Source organism: Gossypium raimondii, chromosome 5, assembly GCF_025698545.1.
Source record: "Gossypium raimondii isolate GPD5lz chromosome 5, ASM2569854v1, whole genome shotgun sequence".
Classification (NCBI taxonomy): domain Eukaryota; kingdom Viridiplantae; phylum Streptophyta; class Magnoliopsida; order Malvales; family Malvaceae; genus Gossypium; species Gossypium raimondii.
The window spans coordinates 120357-141791 of NC_068569.1; the positions used below are offsets into that span (position 1 = coordinate 120357).

A 21435-nucleotide genomic window follows, 5' to 3' on the forward strand; every position below is an offset into this window, starting at 1 on the left:
TGGTATCTATAGAATATAGTATTGATACCTTGAGGAATGTATTGATACTTTAGTTAGTGCATTGATAATTATTGTATTTATTTGAAATTTTTAAACTTCGAAACTCAAATTGGTATTGATACCAGGACAAGGATATCAACACTTAAATTAAGACACCGATACTTAGATCTAAAATAATAGAGAAAATATTTTTTGCGTTTTAAAAATAAAACTTTATATTCCCAATCCCAAGTCTAAACGCAACATTTTGGTGATACGAAATCAATGTTGTTGCTTCGACAACAAATGTAGCATCCTGAGGTTTGACCCAATTAACGGGTCGGGTTAGGGGATGTTACAAAAATTTAATTTAAAATACATATATGAGAGTATATAATGACACATTAGAGTTTTAATTGATAAATTAAGCTAAGAATGGCTTAAACAAATACACATTATTTATATATTAAAATAATTATATTTTATCAATGTTTTTTAAACTGGATCAGTGGTCGATTCGATTAGATCGGCGATTCGTCGGTCCAACCGATTCAATTAAAAAATTATTTTTTTAACATGAAAAAATATTTTAAAATTTTAAAAAATCTAGTTCAATTGCTCGGCTCAACCGATTGTTTATTCAGTTTGACTGGTTCATTTCAATTTTTGAGTCAACTGGTTCAAAGCCCCTCTCTAAACCAATACTCTAGTCCGGAGCGAAGGCATAAATTTTTTTTAAGGGGGTTGAAATTAAAATTTAATTTTTACAATAGTAAAAATACAATTTCACCATTTGAATAGTCTATATCTTTATGATTTTTAAAGGATTATATCAAAATTTTATCATTTTTTAGGGAAGCAAAGTGTAATTTTACCTTTACTAATTTAATTTTTTTTTAAATGCCTAAATGGAAATTTTTTCATTTTAGGGGGCGGGGCCCCTACCAGCCCCCCCGGCTACGACCCTGAGTCTAGCCGATTCTCGGTCCAACTAGGTTGACCAGCTAGTCCTGTCCGATTCAAGGAACATTGTATTTTATACTATAAATAATTTATTGTTAAATATTTATAAATTGTTAAATTTTATTATTAAACTAAAATTTTAATATTAAATAGTTTATTAAAATAATAAATTTTATTGATTACATTAATAATTTACTATATTATTAAATATAAATAATTAAATTTGTATGTTTAATAGTATTGAATATTATAATATTTGATATTAATATTTTTAAAAATAAAATAATAATTATTAATATGATATTAATATTTTTTTCTAAAAATGACATGCATTTTTCAAAATGTAAATCAACTTATAAGAAAAGAGATTTTTTCCTTAATTTATAAATATTTTTTTGTTGATCAAACTATTTTAGAAACAAATACAAAAATATTAAAAGAAAATTTTTTTACAAAATCATTTTCAAGAAACAAACACAACCTTAAAAATAGGGAAAAACATATTTTGAGTTAACTCGTGTATTTTATTCTAGCCAAGGTACATGTTTATACACATTATGATTTATCTAAAGAAGAAGAAAAAAAAAACGGAATAAATAAAATATAATCCTTATAAATAAGCGATTTACGATTATACAAATATTCTCTAGCAAGGTTTTATAAAATTTTGCGTTTTGAGTTTTTTAATTCTTTTGCACATCAAAACGGAAAAGAGATAGGAGGTGTTACAGAATGTTGGCCTTTTTTCTCACTTAAATTTAGGTCAAATTTGAAGGTAAATTGTGTTTTCCGCTTTTTATTCGAAATAATAAAATCTCGAAAGAAAAAATTGTTCAAACTTTATTTTATTATACAATAATCATTAATTTTTATTGATTTATAACATTTTGGTGTTACATGTTCGTTTTGAACGAAATTTTTTTAAGTCAAATGCACATCTAATTCCTATATTTTTCTTTTCTTTTAACTTTCATTCTTCGTTTTCTTTTCTTTTTTATTTTCCACATTCTTTTCTTTTTTATAAAATATTTGAGAAGTGAAGCAAATAGATTAATATCATTGTATTTTAGACTATAACATAAATTAAAATAAAATTACTCAAACCCAAATAATAAAATTAAATCCAAATACGATTTCTAATAATTAAAACCCAAAACAAAATTTAATTCATCTAAAAACAAATTTAAAATAAAATCTAAATCTATCATGAAATTTCACCTGCCTAACTTAACAAGCTAGGGTTGTAGTTGTCGATATCTTTCAACCCTTCTCGGAGTTCGGTGGTTGTCTTTCTCATCTGCAAAGATCCAAAGGGAATTGGTAAAGAGTAAGAAGAGCATGGGATGTTTTTAGATGAATTAAATTTTGTTTTGGGCTTCAGTGGTTTATCAATCCACAAATTAAGTTTATTTCTTTTGCTTCTCAAATCTTTTGAGAAGAAAAAAGAAAGAAAGAAATTGCCTAAAAAAAAGTAACGGCACAATGATTAAATCGATAAAACTTGAAAGCAAGAGGAGAGGAGATGTAATATAAGATATGTAAGTGACTAGATACGATTGCTGATTGTTTTGGTAGTGTGTAGAGAAATTAACACCAAGAGCTGGAAAATTGAGGACACTAGTTTTATATTATATTACATACACGAAACAAATTATAAAACAAACCGGCTTCTACCTATGCCAAGCTCGTTTGAGTGTTGCCGTAGTATTCATGTTTAAAAATGTTTTGACACATAATAATATTTATTCAACCGATATGCAAAAGAAGACACAAGACAAATTGCATTAACTTGAAATGTCATCATCTTTCTTCTTCATCTTCAGCAACGCTGTAGTTGAGTACCTTGTTTTCCTTACAAAATTTCATCAGAAAGTACCATCCAATGGCGCCAACAGTCATGAGTCCACTAACCAAATACACAATTTTAGTGGCAATAACCATAATAACTACAAGGAATGCAGATGGGATTAAGCACATGAGAACTAGTCCCGGAATCCTGAGAGGCACCCTGTAAGGTCTTTTTATTTCTGGCAACTTTCTCCTCAACCAAACAAAAGAAGAAAACTCCAGAAGCATCCCTAAACTGTACAAGAAATTTGCGGAGGATATGATATCAGTGAAATCCATATACGACATTCCAATTGTGATCAAAGTTGAAAGCAGTATCCCCACCCAAGGAGTGTTGAACCATTTGGCTCTGCTACCAAAAAGCTTGGGCAGAATGGCTAAATTTGCCATTCCCTCCAGTTGATAAGCACAGCTGCTTAGTTGAGCTTCAAATAAGCCAATCGCTGATAAAACAGCACCAACTTCGATCCACACTTTTAGCCACTTCCCTGCAATCAACTCAGCAGCGTCAGCATGAAATCCGGACCCCCAATCACGTTGATCCACGGAAACAGCCCCAATAACCGCGAATAGTGGAACCAGGTAGGCTAAGCAAGTGAAAACCACTGCCACAAGCAAAGCTCGAGGAAACGTCTTCTGGGGTTTATCTACTTCGCCGGCAAGAGTACTGACGTTGTCCCAAAAGTTTAAATTCCAAAAAAGCGTGTTGAAGAACAAATTCCAATCTCTTTTCACACCTTTCTGACCTAAACTCAGCCATCTATGGGGTTGGATCTTGGGGATTGCTATGAGAGACATTATAATGAAAGGCGAAAGCGAAATAACGCCCAGCAAAACTGCAGCCCAGCCAACGATGGCTAATCCGGTATAGTTTACAAAAGATAATACCAGCGTGGAAATCAATATAGAGATGTGGCGAGGCCACCCCGACTCCAAAGGATGAATGATCTTCTCCAGGTAGTCCACGCAGAGAACTGGGAAAGCTGCGATGTTAATGACACCACTCAAGAACTTCCAAGATCCCATCAGGGACCCAAAGAATGGACCGAACGCACGTTCAGCCCAAATAACGAAGCCTCCATTACCAGGAAAAGCAGTAGAAAGCTCAGCCGTGATGAGAGCTTCAGGGACGCTCCAGATAAAAGGAAAGAGGAGGAAGCCCAGAAGGGCCAAGAGGGGTCCTGCAGCCTGGACTGCCGGTTCTTCTCCATAGGGACCGCCGGCAACTTCAAAATAGATGAGGAAAATTAGAGGGATCAGAGTCAACTTTTTGGGTGTTTTGGCGGGTTGTTCGGAAGGGTGGCCAAGATTTTCTTCGTCCATGCCTGGAGGTGCGACCCCGCTCCTTGACTGGAGTTCTAGTTGCGTCATCGTTGACTCACCAAAGTTTGAGGGGGAGGGAGGGATTGTTTAGTACTAATATAGTATGAGAGGAAGTCAGAGCCAAGAAGAGTTGCTGTAAAATATAGTCAAAAAGAAGAGGCTGGGTGGGACTGGGGTATCTAGAAATTCAGCATTCCCGGGCGCTTGCCAATACCTTGCGTCACCATCTCTACTTTTACTACCACTATTTGTCCGTTTTCTTCTTTCAACATACGATACGTGCAGATTAAATCAACTAGATTCTCACCGTGAGTGGTGTACTCAAGAGATATAAATTCCAAATTTGGGCACGAAATTATTAACAATCTCAAACATAAATAGTATTTACAATGGATAGAGAAAAAATATACAATCCTCGTTATATGAAAAGGAGAAATAAGTGATTTAATCATCATATTTTAGCTTTCTTAACCTGCAACTAGCGTAAATTTGCATCATTTTGTATCTTTTCATTTGGATTTGCTTTTTTACGTTTTCGGTGAAATCCTCACGCAAAGGGAGGAGAAAGAAGACGAGCCTCTCAGAGACTGAACCCTTTGCTCATTGCTTCTCCAATTCGGAGCCTAACTTTTGGGGTTCTTATACCATATTCCATGTTTAAAGATAAATCCACTTCGAAGGTGTTTGTGGTTGTTGCAAATGCCATTGTTGTTACTGCATCCGGACAGGATCATCAAGAGTAATCTTTGGGAAAAAAAGGGGGAAAAAGAACATCAGTTACGGTCCAAATACCCTTCAAGTGTAACAGAGCCAAAACGGTAATTCATACCGACACGGCCAAAAGATATCTCAAAATTTTAACTGAAAACAAAAGTGAAGCTTCTCGGTATACATAGGGGTACGTTGCCAATAAAATTAGTCATTCACATTTGGAATTTTGAACAACTTGAGCCCCACAAAGTCATTCACAAACATACAAGGAAAATGTTGTCAGTATCTCTACAGATCCCCAACCCCAATCCTCAAACAGCCCTTCTTTTAAAAACAAAAATTAAAAGGAAAGTAAATGCCATATTGTCTGTCAGTCAGCTGGAAATGGTACATATATATATGGCCCTATAGAGTTGCCCAGCTTTTCTGCCTCGCGTAAACCAACCAAAACTCAATTCAAGGAAACAACCCAACCAACCCTCACCAAGGAAGCAGCGTCACTCACTAGCCATGTACAAGCTTGCCGCCATTGCCAAACAAATCGCATCTTAAATTTCGCAAAAGCCCTCAGCGCAAACCCATTGACGGGCACAGGCCACAAGAGATTCAACAACGCAAAGTTAGTGTGCTCTATAGGAAGTAATCAGGTGTCCTCCGGGTTACATCTGGCTCTCCTCTCCTAGGAGCTGGCTCAAACTGCAACAACAGATACGGACATCATTGCTGAAGTTAGAGTTCATACACAAGCCAAAATGAAAATATTGAGCAAGCAGCATGAAAACAGCACACCTGAATAAACGTATGACCCTTGCAGTCATCAACTTCCAGGATGGAGGCCATGTTTCCACATCGATAGCAATAATTGGGTGCGCTAAATATAGTAACAACCTTTTGTTCCTGTCGAAGAAATGATATCATTTACACAAATTTCATACCAAAACTAAGATGCTTCTGGAGAAAGCAACAAAATAGAGGAAGTATTTACATGACCCCAATTGTATCCTTCCATTACCAACTGATGAGCCCTAGCAATAAGCTTCAAATTGTTTGTATGGTTAAATTGCTCAGATATGTCCTGAAGATGTCATAAAAATTAACACGCAAGTCCATGGACCACTTGAGAAAAACGGAGGAAAAAAATAAAAAAAGGAAGCAAAGCTAATAATAATAATAATAATAATAATAATAATAATAATAATAATAATAATACTTGGCCGAAGGTATATCCAGCACCCCTTGGAGAAATACCCCAACCACAACGATCATCCGGATCAGACCACAATAGATCACACATGGGACCCTCATGAGGGACTTCTTGGACACGATCGAAATTACGTATGTTATCCAAGGTTTCAATGGATGGCGACAATCCACCATGGAGACAGAAAATTTCAGATTCAACCTTCAAAACAACAGAATCTCTGCAGCTAAGAACCATTAACAAATACAATGCTTTTCACAGCAACTGAATTCAGTTGCCAAAAACTAAAAGAACTATGTCAGAAGTTTGTAGTAAAATCAGCAGCATTTGCTCAGGTTAACTTAATTAGCTGTTTAGTCAACCATAATATTAAGCATACAATTGAAGCTTTTGGTGATGATTAGAGTTGGTTACAAGTACGCCTCAAACAAGGATATGTTCGACTTTTATAGTTTTTTCTTATATTTAGAGGGTCTGAACTCCACATATCCATTGGTCGCGAGTAAGGCAAGCACTTCATGAAAAATGAAGAGCAGCAGGGGAATACTTGCCAAAAGTCGCGCCCAGTATTGAAACATTGAAATAGATCAACCACATGGTGCTAAGTATCTCAAGTATTTGAGGTACACCCAGGTTAATGTCCTAATTTCAAGTAACAGCCTAAAAAACTTATCACTTCAACAACATCAGACCATAAATCAAGATTGTTGGAACCGGACCAGACCGGCTGGTCTGGAGAAAGAGGTTGAATTGGCTGACCTGCGAACCAATACTGGACAGTTGAACCAGATTTTTCCATTTTTAATATTTTTATTTTTTATGAATTTTTTAAATATTTTATTTTATCGAACCAGTCAGACTGGGAACCATGGCCTAACTGGTCCAACCACCACTCTGGTTACCAAAACATTGCCATAAATATGAAAATACTAACCAATGCCGTTAGCGGAAAATAGTCAAACAGATCAGTAAAGATCTTCCAAACATTAGCACTTCCGTACCTGCAGATAAAATAGAAAATGCAGCTAACCCAACCAATAATTTAATAAGAGAAACTTGCTAATCCAAGAAAATGAATGAATAATTAACACAGGACCAGCATGCACCATTAAAGTAGTTCCAAATAATTTTGACTACATAACTGGTTCTGTAAATTTCAGAAGAATCATCCAGTATTCAATCGCAGAAAACTTCACATGTACTTTAAAATTAGAAAACTGCATGCAAAACAAGCTTGATTCATGGATATGGACGACATCCCATTGCCTCAGCACTAAAATAACACATTATTTTTCTTAATTGAACAATTGGGCAATAAACTGATTTAAACAACAAAGTTGAGTTAGTAAAGGAAGATATGGCAGCTATTAAAAAAACATATCTTACATCTAGATCATACTTTTTGAAACAATCTTCACATAGTGCCCTATCATCTGTCCTCTTTGTTTTATTTATTTTCCACATTAGCATGTTGCGTCAAAGCTGGACATTGACAACAAACTATGACCAAATCACAATACAAAATTAATTCTTAAGCCTGAATACCTTTGCAAACCACATAAATAAATGAAATGAATGAAAAAGGACAGATACGAGGCAATATTTACAATCAAAATAAAGAAAGGTAGCATCAATCTCAACCCTAAGAAAGAAAGTATTTCTGCACACAAATAAATTTATATAGCAAGATTCTAAGATACTCACTTCCTTAAGCATTCATCATAAAAGCCATACACTTGAGTAATCTGCGTTTAAAACATGAAATCATTAACAAGACATGAAACAATAAAGAAGATATAACTGGCAATGAAAAATGGAAAACATAAATGACGCACAAATAACATAGCATACCTGACGGCTCTCATGATTTCCCCTGAGAATTGTTATCCGTTGAGGGTAACGCACTTTGAGGGCTACCAAGAGCTGATCAAGAATCATCACAAGCAAATTAAGAGTTGCAACCATAAGAAAACACAATTAATTGCAATCAGTTAAGGTCATTGACAAATCATTCATAGAATGAACAACAATATTTATGGCATTATTCCTGAGACTCCACCTCCTCCAGACTACTTATGACAACAGGAAAGAAAAAAGAATCGATTATACATTATAATCCCTTTGTTGTAGTGATCAACCCACAAGTATGGTAGGATATGAAACCCAAACAGCAGATAGAACTCCAACGCGAGGGAAGTAGAGACATATGAAGTAAGAACAAGGTTTCAACATGCTTTACAAGGTATAAAGCTCTGAAGTAATATGTTAGGATAAAAAAAAAAAAAAGTTAATCAAACTTGACCCATTTCAACAGATGAAAAACTTTGCCATAATTCAGTTTTAGCATCCAAGTGATAAGCTCAAATTGAGTACCAAGCACGTAGGTGTATTTGTGTGATTGCACAAATGTTTATGTATGTGTGCATGTATGTGTATATATATATATACACACACATGCACACAGAGAAATCAGTCGACATTAAACATACCTACCACCTAATATTAATAAAAAATTGAGCGAGCAATGAAGTGCTCAGCTCAGCAAAGAATATACTAAGCTCGTCGATATTTCTGTAAGTGTGCACGCATACACGCATCCACCACCTAAGATTACAAAACTCAGTCAAGACTGCATGGAAATTCATCAGTCAGAAAAACTTAATCAAATGGAAGAAAAGAGCAATTAAAGTACTATAACAACAAAGTAAATCTCCTTTTCTTCCAAAATGACTACAGTTTAATTAACAAAAATAATGTAGGTTTCTAGCTTGGAATAATCACTAATAGAAAAGAACGCAATCAGAAACAAGAAAATAAAAAGTAAAATATAGGAAAAACAGGAAATTATATCGTACTTACTGTTACAGTTTCAACTGAATAGTAACCACGATCAACATAATCTCCCATGAACAAGTAATTTGTATCTGGACACTGACCATGAAATTTGCCAAAAAAACAATATATTAAAAGAAAAAAGAACACTGATATCAAAATAAACTAAATAAGAAGTCAAACTAAGAAAAACAGATCACTGCACCGAAATCTTGTATGAATAGCAAATAAGTAAACAACTATCCGAATCAATTCAAACTCACAAAATATGGAAGTCATTCTGATTCCCAGCGCAATATGTTACATACAGGCATCAGTGTTCCAAGTTCCAACTAACAACATCCAACAAATTAATGAAAAAAAAAAATCTATAGAGTTGAAATATCATTGGCTGTGGTTGATAGCTGTGAATTGTGCTATTGATTTATAAATGATAGTCGAAGAACAAATAAGAACAAAGACTACATTCATTGCAAATAGTTCACAACAGTTGGCATCACATTTGAAACACAAAAAAGCAGCTTCAATCAGAAAAATTACCTTCCCTCCAATTCGAAAAAGCTCTGCAAGATCATGAAACTGCCCATGAATATCACCGCATATTGTAACAGGGCTTTTGACAGGCTGTGTTGCACAAAACATAAAAATATTCAAATCATAATAAGCCAACCATATATGTGATGTGGAGGAACAGGCAATTCATGGATCATTAAAGTAATTTCAAGGCTCCAGTAGTACGTCTTAAAACTAGAAACTTAACCAAGAATTCAAGGTTCACATAGGAACACCCCAATTGTTAGAACACAACAATTTTGGTTTTGACAGATTAAGTTCATATCGTGGAAGGAATTGGCAGGGTTTTATTCTGCAAACCAAAGCACAGCGGGCTTGCATGCATACCAAAAGATAAAATACGTAGAAGTTAAAGATGCTTCATGACCATATAAAGAGTTCAAAGGACAGGAAGAGACACGAACAACTATGAAAGCCAACAATTGCTATAAAAGCATCCAAAGTTCTTATTGTTCCCTTTTCCTTTTTCAATAGAGTATCAATTGTTGAACAAAAACTTTTGGCGTCTTTTAACTTATCATTCATCATGTAAAGAAAGAAAAGATTTTAAAGCAACAGACTCCGTACATTTCCTTTTCAGTAAAAGAACCAGAGACATTACCACCACTAGAAACAAATCTTTAGCAGCTCAGATCACAGAATAAGGCTGTACTAAACCAAAAAAAGTTCAGTCATATACTTGAGAAAATTAAAAATATATGCACCAAACAAATATAGGCTAACAGAAACATAAATAATCAATAAAGAGATATTATCTTGGGGGAAAAAGCTAATAAAAGAGAGTGGCGACAGAGACAATGGATGATAAGGCAGACCTGAACATTGCTTTCGTCCATCAGTATCTCCTTAGCCTTGTCACATAATGCCCTAACCTAATTTATATAAATAAAAAAAGAACCCACAATAATATCAGGCACACAATGGAAGAGGATTATTATCTACAAAGAGGGGTGAGTAAACAATGAATTTTAGCAAGCCATAAGGGGAGCACATTAACAAGTATGAAAGCTGATGAAACATTAACCTAAATAGATGTGCAAGGCACAATAAAGGCACGGGAAAAAAGGTCATCCAAGTGAAGTTGGTAATTTCTACAATTATATGTAATAACTCCAATTTTAGCTATACTATTATAAAACCCATAACTAAGTGTCCCAAGTTAAGCAATATCAACTCAGTTGTTGAATAGACCACAACAAAATAAAGTTATTTAACAACCATGAAGCATGGACACAGACATAGATACGTGACATGGACAAAGTGACATAGCAATTTTTAAAAATTAAAAACACTGGTACCACATGACATGACAATATAATATATTTTTATACTTTTATTAATATGTGAAGAAATATCAATTGAAATTATTATTTATTTTAATAGAATTAAATTTATACTAATCTTTACTTTGGATGCAACTGGGGCCAGTGCGTTTGAAGTTATAGTGCAAAAATTGAAGTTGAACTGATGCTCAAATCAGTTCCCTTTGAATCACCTCCATTGAGGTGAGATTTCCCAACTGACGCAAAATTTTTCACCGGAGGGTTGAGAACCAGTTGCTGCAACTAGTGTTCATACTTATAAAAATATCCTTTCATCTATTTCTCTATCTACTATCCCTAAATAGTAGCCTATTTACTGACAAAACTTTTTTATTCCTAATATATGTTATAAACTTCTTATCTGTTAAATATTATTAAAATTGTTAAAATTTTATATGTTAAATATTATTAAAATACTTATAACATAATAATCTAATTAATGTAAAATATTATTTAAATAAATAATTACATCACTAATAAAAATTCAAAAATATTATTATACATATTATTTTATTAATAAATTATAAATTGACATATTTTTAATAATTTCTTTAAAATGATATAATTTAAAAGTTCTATTATATACAATTTTTAGCCCAATGTTCTTAATCGTAATTTTCCATTCTCATCTCAACGCTATAGCTGCATTTGAATCCAAATGCATATCCATCACAGGTTTTAATCCCACTGTTACAATCTCACCGCCCATCCAAAGGCACACCCTTAACTGATTGATTGATAAAACCCACCTTATAAATAAAACATACTAACTAATTAAAACTCAAATGACTTTGGACTATTACCCAAAAAAATGACTTTGGACTAAAATATCTAGTATAATTCATTTTATTTTTTATTCTCTTAAACTTTCCGGAACCTTCTGTACTTTTCATTTTTTAGGCATTAACAAAACTATGTGTTTTATCATTAAAGGAAAAACCCTAGATTATTCTTTCTATATCAAAAAACCTTCTTCTTCATTCACTGCCAAGCTGCTGCTGCTGCTGCTGCTTCTTTTCTCATTTTCATTTGTCATTTTTTTTCCAAAGCTTCATCCACCCACCAGCCACCTTCTTCTACACAAAAGTCTTCTTTCCAACCTCCATTTTTAAGTTGAAAACAATTTATCTGTTCCGCTGCTTGATACCCATGTCAGGACCATATTTGAGCTTTTTCTGTCCCAACTCTGGCATGCCCCGTACATTTCCTTTTACCCTCAATAGATAATGCAATGCATCACATTTAAAGATTAAAAAAAAAAAACGAAACATAACAGAAGCCTACAACCCTATGCCTACACAAAATGCATGTGCCTCAATGAAAGTTGGCTTTTGCAAGCTCATCATTGCCATTGGCGCCTAAATATGGTGCTTGACTACACTAAAATAACTGTCCAAATAAGATCAATGCAGTAAGCAAGAAATTGATTTATCACAACTCAAATTACAGCACCTCGCTCTTTGTTAAAGAGCGTTCTATTTAATTCAGGAGTTAGACAAACAAGGCTTGTGTAAAACTTCCTATTGTGAGAAGCCTAAGCGTGACCAAATGCAACAAAAAGGGTAACTGATACCCACAGACTTCGCCAAACTTGTCGAGAAATTCAGAACATTTCTACCCTCTAAGAACATTTTGAGGCTATTAATTTCTAGTCTCAAAAACCAATTCTTTAGTCAATTGAATATGGTTACCATACGATAAAATGAACGAACAAAATGGATCAATATCAGTGAAAACAAGCAACACATTTAATTCCAGGAAGAATATATACTTTTTCGGAAATGAAACAAAGCCAGAAAATGAACAAACAAAACGAATCAATACCAGTGAAAGCAAGTGGAACAAAAACATAATTCAACAAAGATCTTATCTTGCTTTCGTTTTCCCTTCAAAGTCTTCGATAAAATAAAATGGATCTGACCCCATACAGAGAAAATACTAAACAAAAAATGGATCGGTGGCAAAAGCCGCAGATCAAACCGCAAATGAAGAAATCCGAAACAGATCCGTTACGTTGGGGGAAGAAAATATATGTACCTCCTGCTCCGATAAAGGCTTGCACTGCATCAGCTGCGATATCTGTTCGTCCAGGTTCCCATGCGAGTTCGAACCCACAGAAGACTCCATCTTTCTTTTTTCTGTTTTACTCTTAACCCTAGATTACCAAAATTTCCTAAACTAATACTTTTGAATTTGACAGGAAAAAGGAAACCCTTTACAATTATTTCTGAGAAGCGGTGGATGCTCAGCGAGGGGAGAGAGATTTCTAGTTTTCTTTTTCAGTTAACAAATTTAGTTTTCTTACTTTTTTTTCTCTCTAATAATAATCGAGTTTACAATTTACAAATTGTTTGGACGGGGTCGAGAACGGTGAGTGGAAATAACGAATCCATCGTAATGGAAAAGATAGGTGTGATGGAGGGTTTTGATATGACCGTGAATTAGACGATTCCAGGATTCGCGTGGGCTGGTATTTTTGTTGGCTCCTTCTACTACTAAACTAATGGTAATTTTATTGTACTGAGAGTAACAGTGGCAACCGGGAGAGTTGGCTTTGTGCGAATCTCACGCCCAAGGTTTGGTCTTACAATCCGAAACGAAAGTATTATGGAATTTGGAAATTTTGGTTGCAACGAAATGGGACTGCTTTTAACTTGTAAGCTTCATAGGCAGCAAATTCAGTGGTGAACCGTACTTTTGAGCAAGTAGGAGTGTTCTTCGCTTTCTCACCAACAGCCCGTCCAAACATTCATCCAAACATTTCGTCTTCTTTGGTTTCTTGTTCTTTTTGTTTTCTTTTCCACTTTTATTGAAAAAACATTTCCTATAAACTACTAACATATTCCAAGAGTGAAACCGTAATTGAAGTAAATATTACTTTAATTGATAAAATGTAAGATGCCTCAGATCTTGAGGACTTTGAATTATACTTTTAGAGAAACAAACAAGTGTCTTTCTAAGGGGATTTCCTCACTGCTTTTGGTAAACACCATTAAAGAGCTTATGTATTGAAGGTTTCTGTTTAATGTTATAAAATTCAATTGTTAGACATTGAATGTATAAGTTGAAATTTACAGTTGGAACCTAAAAGATTAAATTTTATGTAATCTATACTAAAACTTAAAAAGTTATCCTTGAATTTCATAGTTCATCATTTTGGGTATTTACTATCTTAAGCATCTCCTTATAAGAAATTAGAGATTTCACAACAAAATAATTTGACGAATTTGATTTCAATATTTTACAAATTTATATGTTTTGTCTAATATGTTTCTTTTTCAGAAATTTACATAAATAATTTATTAATATAAACATTGATATGTTTATGTACATCTAATATTCTATATAATTTTCCATGATTTAGGTAATAGTTTGTATATCTGTCTTGTTCATCTTATGTATTTTATGATTTACATAGCTTTATATAATTTTATTTGAAAGATTACATTTTAAATTATACTCTCTTTTTTTCAATTTGATATTAAAATTTTTTAGTCAGATTACTAATCTTGATATTGTTTTTTTAAAAATACTATTAACTAGTCATGTCATGCCACATCGACATATTTTCTGATTTTATAATTTATATTAATGTTAATTAAAATAATTATAAAAAAATTGCAGATCTCCCAAGTACTAAAAGTAGACCCATAAATACATAAATATTTAAAGAAGTCTGATACCCGATGAGATGCGAAATATACCAAAAACAAATAAAGAAAATAGAAATACTAAAATGTGTAAAATAGAAGTAACCAACCAACCTTTAACGGAAAATGAAGAGAAGAGAGCCAAGGCAAAAAAGCATAAAGTAAATAAGAATAGATAAAATAAATAAAATATTTACTTAGAGCTACAGAGTGAGAGAGTTGGTCAAATCCGTCACCATCATCAATAAGTCTGGTTCGTTCAAACCCAAAACCTAACAAACATAATCAAAATCCCTGCCTGCTACTGCTTAATGTAATAGAAAGTAAAGGGATTGTAGGGGGGGGTTTTCGTTTTCATCTAAAAAGAATTGGGATCTAGCTTAGGCATTTTGCTTTCCCGTTTATTTTTTGTAGCAGCTGGTGCCGAGTTTTGATAGGCTGTTGGTAAAAAAAAAAATGGAAGGGAATTCAGGAGGCGGCGGAGCTGACAGAGGAGGAAACGACGTGGAACTGCTTTGCAAAACTCTTCAGGTGGAACACAAGCTTTTCTACTTCGATCTCAAGGAGAACCCACGCGGTCGTTATTTGAAAATCTCGGAAAAGACATCGGCTACCAGGTCCACCATCATTGTCCCCTCCTCTGGCATATCCTGGTTCCTCGACCTTTTCAATTATTACGTAAACTCCGACGACAACGACCTCTTCAGCAAGGAATTGCAGCTCGACACTAAGGTCTTTTACTTTGACATTGGCGAGAATCGCAGGGGTCGTTTTTTGAAGGTATCCCTCCAACACTTGTATTCAACTCATCTTTCTCTTTTCGTCGCTCCCCTCCAATTCCTCATGTTTTCTCTTTCGATGTTAAAGATTTTTGCTCCAATCTTCTCTTTCCTGTATATGATGTTGAATTTTAGAGTGGCGAATAATGTCTCTTGTCTTTCATCAACACAATTGCTGCTGCTATGGTTTCTTCTTTAAGTAATTTAAGAGTATTCCCCGTTCTTCGTGGTTAGATGAAAAATGAACTTACTAACCTTGATTTAGGAATTTTGGCTTGATTAGGACGACCGGCTGCGGAGGAAATTGTCACCCAACTGTTAATTGCGCATCTCCAAGATGTTGAGAGCAGACTCTAGGAACCTTTTTCTTTCCCATGTTTGAACTCTACTCATGAGTATACATATTCATTAATAAGTTTTATAGTGTAAAACCTTTAGATGAGATGAGTCAGTTTTAAAACTACTTGAGACACTGAAGTTGCATGATAGCTACCTCGTTTCTTTCTAATTAGGCCACTTGTTCATACCTTCAATTGATGCTTCTATTTTCAAGCAACAAAAATGCTTTGTTGAGGCTCAATTTCTATCTTCAAACACCATATTTTGGTTAATATTTCCTTCATAGTAAATGAAGCTGCTTGAACCTCGGATCAGCTTCTTGAAATGCTTGTTGCAACTTAGAATATTCCTCCATAAGAATGATATTAGTGATTTCTTGTCTAAAAAGCCTAAGCCTTGATGCTTGATTATCTTAGCCTTTCTAGCTGGCATTAATGACTTCATTTCAGTGCATCAAATGCTGTATTCATGCGCTAAGTTCCTAGTTCTAGCTTCCTAGTTTTTATTTGTGGTTCCTTTTTATGATGACTGTTTGATTACAAGAACATGGCTTGTGCTAATAATATGATCAAATAAACCCTTGAATTTTTGCAAGCTTACGGATTATTGTCAAGTAATATAAAATGGAAGTATTCCAAGAATCGATCCCAAGGGAGATATTTGGGAGCTAAATGCAAAGAATAAATCTAAAGTTCCATTGACACAATCTAATTAACAAATTTAGACACAAAATCATCTCTATTCAAATGATTGATTCAGATTTAACAAAATCGAAATTAGAGTAGCAACTAGCAACTAACTCAAGCTTTCCTTCGAATAGATCAAGTAAACAAATGGATCTAGATTCGTGAAACCTCCTATTAATTTCATATCTTGCTATTCTCAAGTTTGCTGTACCTACCTTCTCTCTCAGTATGAGATAGGATCCTAATTAGACTTCCGGTTAGGTCTTGCTTGATCCAGTTATCAAAGTCTTTCCAATTGACTTTCACTGAATCCGTCACTAATTTACCTATCTCTAGGTTGGATCAACATTATTCTCTCTCTTGGACAAGACTAACTTAGGTTGTTTAGTTACTAAGCTAGCGTTAACTTCATCTCAATTGGTAGTTAATTATGATCTAATTACTTGGGCATCAATCAACAAATTAGCATTAAGTCCAATAACTGAACAAGCAAGAAATGATAGATCCAAAGATAACACTTAAGAATCAATCAGGATTTCATAACAGAATTCAAATACAAATCAAAACCCAGAAATTTCAGTTCATCGTTCTTACACAAGAATCTTAGATCTAAGCAACATCACAAACAAAATCAAACTAAAGAAATGAAAGTAGAATAGTTATAAATGTTCAATTCTCCAAGTTATTCTTCAAACTTGATGATATTCAAGCTTGATCTTGGCCTCCTCCAGGCTCCATGGAAGAAAGCTCCATCTCGAAAAAAATGAAGTAACTTCTCCTAACTCTAGATCTAAATTGCTAGTCTAACACTAAGTTCATTCTTTCTATTCTAACTCTAATTCCTCCTTAACTAACTCTGAAAATATGAGCTGGAGGTGGTATTTATAGTGGTTTAGGAGCCCAAGGGGTGAAAGTACATGATTTCCCTTAATTAGGAGTCAAACACAGTTTTAATCTTTGAAATTTCACAGTTTGGCATCACAGTGCTGGGCCTACTTCCCAAGGTAGCTGAATTTCTTCGTGGCCTTTGGGGCCTGCCCAACTGCTCCATTTTCCTTTGATTTCCTGGCATTCTTTGACCTTTAAGGTACCTAAATCACCATAAAACAACACATTTTTCTTTTACTAGTTTTAAGCTAAAAACTACTAAAATTCAATTATTTCTCACAGACTTGTAACTTTGTTGTTTATTGCTTAAAATTTGAGATTTTCTCTTCTAAGCTCTATTTTTTGCTTCTGTAACTCTTCTAGTTTGAATAACTTGGGCTAAGGTTGAAATTGAATATAGGGATTTTTAGTTTTGAATTCTTATTTCATTGCAGCTTTTAGGTGGTAAAGTTCAGCTTTTAGCACATTACCCAGTGATAGTTATTGGTTTGGGATCTTGGTTAGCTTGTTTTAGGCTGCATCGGGTTTGTTGTTGTTGACCTCTGTACTCTGTAGTATATTAAAGTTCTTAACTATATTTTTGGCTGAATTTTGGGTTGGTCATTGGGTTCAATTTATCTTTAGCCCTCTCTTGAATCTTGACCTGTGAGCCTTAATCAGGCACCTCCTGTAAACAACTTAATAATGTGGAAAAAACATTGATCAGATGTCATCTTACTACGTGCGAGATACCTCAAGAGCAGGATTATTGTCAGAGTGATCTAATTTCATGCTAATGGGTAACCATAAATCTCTGAACTGATCTTTATATTATTTACCGTGATGTGAAGTTCTCATAGTTATCATTAATGGATTGAGCCTTAGACAATTTAGATTTTTTCTGGCTATAACAGTACAACATCATGTGTTGTTATTGTATGATGCCCTTTTCTTGAGAGAAATTGTTCCTTAAGCCCCAGTGTCGTCAGAAAACTACTAAAAAATTCAACCACAAACTTCTGTTGTTTTGATCCAAAACTGTTTTCTGTTACTTGTATATGTTGATAAATGAGATGGGTAAAAGGTCGAACATTTTACTGGCAAAACCATAGACTTAGACAGGCCTAAGATCCTTTGATTTTCAGACTTGAAATATTATAGGATAAACAGGTGGATTCACAAGCCAGCAAACACTCAGTTGCAAATTCTTTTCCTCTACCCTAAAAAAGAAAACTCCGAATAGATTCATAGAAGGCAACTGATTCAGAAATGAATCAAATGATGCCAATGTCAAACAGAAGGATTACAAGCAATGATGGAACTGCAAGCAATGAATTTGGGACAAATTATTTTTTAACATGTTTTCTTGTTGTTCTTCCTAATTGTTGCTTTTCTTTTTTCCTTCTGCTACTTGAGAAACAACTTTTACAGCGATAATTGTAAGCAATTGGCTGAGAGTAAATTTTACTTCACATATTTTTTCAGCCAAGCTTAATTAGAACTTACAGCAGGTCTTCTGTTCTTCTACCTTGAATGTATAGATGAAACTAGAATCCTTCATAATTTTCAAAACAATCACTAAGCTACTCAAACAATATTTTTATAGATACTTACTATCTCTGAATCTTGATAAAGATGAATTTCTTTAACCTTGTTGAGTATAGTTTCATGATTATTCCAAGTTATAGAATGCAATTCATTTAAGAATCTTCTTGTACTGGATATGAATTTATAAACTGGTATATTTCCTTGTACTCATTTTGACATCTCCTTGTAAAGTGGTTATTTCATAACTAAACCTGCGAAAACAGAAAGGTTCATGATATGGCTCTCCAGAATATGACTAAGCATCTTCTTTTATAAGACATAAAAATGAGTAATATTTGAAATATGCTTATTATATGCATAAAACTATTCGATAAGTCCAAAAGAATTAGCAACGTTTTAACACCTATTTTGAGGAAAAATGCTGGGGAAATATTTGAAACAATAAATCTAGATTTCACAGAACAAAAAGTTCTAATAAAATCAATCCGTTGATTATGATTATATAGCGAAGTGTGAAAATTCAGTAGTCATCATGTTTCCACATTGCATGTGGAGAATAATATGCTGTTAACGTGTCTCTGATTCCTTGCCTTGCAATGTGCATTTACCGCCTTTGGGGAACTTGCTGGAATCTTGATATTCTGTGATGCTCATCTGTAAATTCCTGTGAGAGGCCTAGAAAAAAGTTGAGTATTGCTTTAATCTCCCTGGTAAGAAAGTAAATTCTTTGGTCCTTATCTTTGAATTGCCTCTTCAGTGGAAAGAAATTTACAAAATAAAAGCAGAAATGGATGAAGAAACTGTCAAATATGTACTTAAAGTCTCTGGAGAAATTTCTGTTATTCTTTAACTTTTTATTTGGTCAACAACCGCCGAAATGTCAATGGTGGGAAACCTGCGTCGGCGAGGGCTGTGTTTAGGTAAAATGTCCAGGTTGAGTTTTGGTAAAGTCATTCTAGTTGAGTCCAGCTGTTTAGGTTGTTGAGTGGTTTGGGTTATTCCATTAGGTTGTTATGAATATCACTTAAGCTGTGATTGGTGGCTGATAAGTAGATTATCTTGATTCTTTCTGTAAATGTAACCTGTAAAGTAATATGGGAATCAACTCTGATACGCTTCCTTCTTAGTCTTCAAGAAAGAGAAAATAGGGGACAGCCTTGGTCTTGCTTAGCCTAGGTTGTTTCTGCTTGTGTTACTGTGATTCGAGTGTGTGTCGGATATGAGTGCGTGTCCAAGACAAGAATGTTCAGGTTTTCTAAGTTTTTCCTTGCATTCAGAGTGTTAACATGCACATTGGCATATATTGGATTTATGTGAAACATGGGCAGTTAAAGAAAAAATGAAGAGTGAGAGAGCAACATAGGTTCCTCATTTTGGACCTTGAACATTCATTGCAACAAAGTATAAATAAATAACTCATAAATGTCATTAAATAGAGAAAAAAATGTTCTAATTCAAGACCAATTGTTTGGAAGATGGGAAAAATAAAGAGTTAGAGTTTATTTATTTTTTATTTTGTTTAAATGTTTCTCTAATGAGAGTATCTGTGAAGGTATCTGAAGCATCTGTCAGCAGGAACCGCAGTACCATTATTGTGCCAGCAGGAAGTACCAGAGATGAAGGGTGGGCAGCATTTAGGAACATATTGGCAGATATCAATGAGGCATCAAGACTCTTTGTATTGCCCAATCAGGTATCTTTGTGATCTACATTTCTATACTTGTTCCTTTACAGTTTCTCTGCTCTCATATATGGATTTGAATTTTTCATATAGTCCCATTTAATTTGTCATCTGATTGTTTTTATGTCTATGTCGGGTTTTTAAAACAGCAAAGCTCGGAACCATCGGAACGTCTTGTTGGGCTCTCAGATGATGTAGGGGCTGGATTCATATCTGGACACAGCCAGGCTGCCTCAACTTCTGAATTGAAAGTGGACAGATCAGTGGAGTTGCCAACACAGGATGAAATTGGTAACATGGGGGTTTCAAAGGTGATCCGAGCTGATCAGAAGAGATTTTTCTTTGATCTTGGGAGCAACAACAGAGGACATTTCTTGAGGATATCAGAAGTACTCTCTCTCTCTCTCTCTCTCTCTCTCTCTCTCTCTCTCTCTTTTCTTGACATGAACACTATAATGGGTCTTGATGGAGTAGGTTGATATAGAATGGTTCAACAATTGCAGGTTGCAGGTTCTGACCGGTCTTCTATCATTCTCCCACTGTCAGGGTTAAAGCAGTTCCACGAAATAGTGGGTCATTTTGTGGAGATTACAAAGGATCGCATTGAAGGAATGAGCGGCGCAAATGTTAGAACCGTGGATCCACCTCAAAGGTGAATGGCATTGCCAGCGGGAACATGGTGTGAATTGGGTGAAATAAATAATTGTGATTCTGTCAAAGTTTGCTTCGAACCCTGTAATAGTTGTTTGATAAGTGGTGATTGTCTGTTCTCATTCAAGCCTCAAAATAATCCCCATTTTATCTGTTTGATCAACATAGATATGGTGTGTGAAGTTTAGTTTCATAGGAATAACGGACACCATTTGGATGATTATAATTTGTCAGTTTGATAGTGTGGCAGGCACCTTCATTACCTTGCTGATAATAAGCTTATTTCATGTGTAATTTTCATTTTCAGGACGGAATGTTTATTTCACTTTTTAAACAAAAATTGCTTGGACTGGTTGCCTCTTGGGTTTCTAACCTAGTATTGAAAAGCAGACTCATACTTTGATTCACAAATTGATTTCATATCTTGTGCTTGTGGTAAAAAAGTTTCGAATTTTAAAAAGATAAAAGCAGCCCCAAAGAAT

The 21435-nt window shown here is 34.4% G+C and overlaps 3 protein-coding genes across 3 annotated transcripts; 1 reads left to right on the forward strand and 2 right to left on the reverse strand.

Moving 5' to 3' along the window:
• Nucleotides 1-2543: 2543 nt before the first annotated feature.
• LOC105769026 (probable polyamine transporter At3g13620) lies at nt 2544-4323 on the reverse strand. Its single transcript, XM_012589385.2, has one exon. It carries the CDS (start codon nt 4159-4161, stop codon nt 2743-2745), a length of 1419 nt encoding a protein of 472 aa, XP_012444839.1. The 5' UTR covers nt 4162-4323; the 3' UTR covers nt 2544-2742.
• A 689-nt stretch (nt 4324-5012) lies between these two features.
• Nucleotides 5013-13103, reverse strand: LOC105769027 (serine/threonine-protein phosphatase PP2A-2 catalytic subunit). Its single transcript, XM_012589387.2, has 11 exons — nt 12790-13103; nt 10246-10302; nt 9398-9481; nt 8885-8956; nt 7877-7948; nt 7730-7770; nt 6960-7026; nt 6035-6226; nt 5810-5899; nt 5614-5721; nt 5013-5520 (listed from the first exon to the last, which is right to left on the reverse strand). The coding sequence occupies exons 1-11, from the start codon at nt 12877-12879 to the stop codon at nt 5455-5457; spliced, it is 939 nt and encodes a 312-aa protein (XP_012444841.1). The 5' UTR covers nt 12880-13103; the 3' UTR covers nt 5013-5454.
• A 1522-nt stretch (nt 13104-14625) lies between these two features.
• On the forward strand, nt 14626-21325 carry LOC105766734 (transcription factor Pur-alpha 1). Its single transcript, XM_052631557.1, has 4 exons — nt 14626-15182; nt 20174-20314; nt 20452-20691; nt 20806-21325. The coding sequence occupies exons 1-4, from the start codon at nt 14859-14861 to the stop codon at nt 20956-20958; spliced, it is 858 nt and encodes a 285-aa protein (XP_052487517.1). The 5' UTR covers nt 14626-14858; the 3' UTR covers nt 20959-21325.
• Nucleotides 21326-21435: the final 110 nt, after the last annotated feature.

Bases quoted from the DNA above. Each gene is read 5' to 3' on its own strand.
- LOC105769026 (XM_012589385.2), bottom strand. From the start codon at position 4,161: ATGACGCAACTAGAACTCCAGTCAAGGAGCGGGGTCGCACCTCCAGGC.
- LOC105766734 (XM_052631557.1), top strand. From the start codon at position 14,859: ATGGAAGGGAATTCAGGAGGCGGCGGAGCTGACAGAGGAGGAAACGAC. The intron at 15,183-20,173 runs GTATCCCTCCAA...GTATCTGTGAAG, and splicing joins GCAGGGGTCGTTTTTTGAAG to GTATCTGAAGCATCTGTCAG. The intron at 20,315-20,451 runs GTATCTTTGTGA...TTTTTAAAACAG, and splicing joins TCTTTGTATTGCCCAATCAG to CAAAGCTCGGAACCATCGGA.
- LOC105769027 (XM_012589387.2), bottom strand. From the start codon at position 12,879: ATGGAGTCTTCTGTGGGTTCGAACTCGCATGGGAACCTGGACGAACAG. The intron at 7,949-8,884 runs GTAAGTACGATA...ATTCTTGATCAG, and splicing joins ATTCAGTTGAAACTGTAACA to CTCTTGGTAGCCCTCAAAGT. The intron at 5,900-6,034 runs GTATTATTATTA...TGACATCTTCAG, and splicing joins CTGGATATACCTTCGGCCAA to GACATATCTGAGCAATTTAA.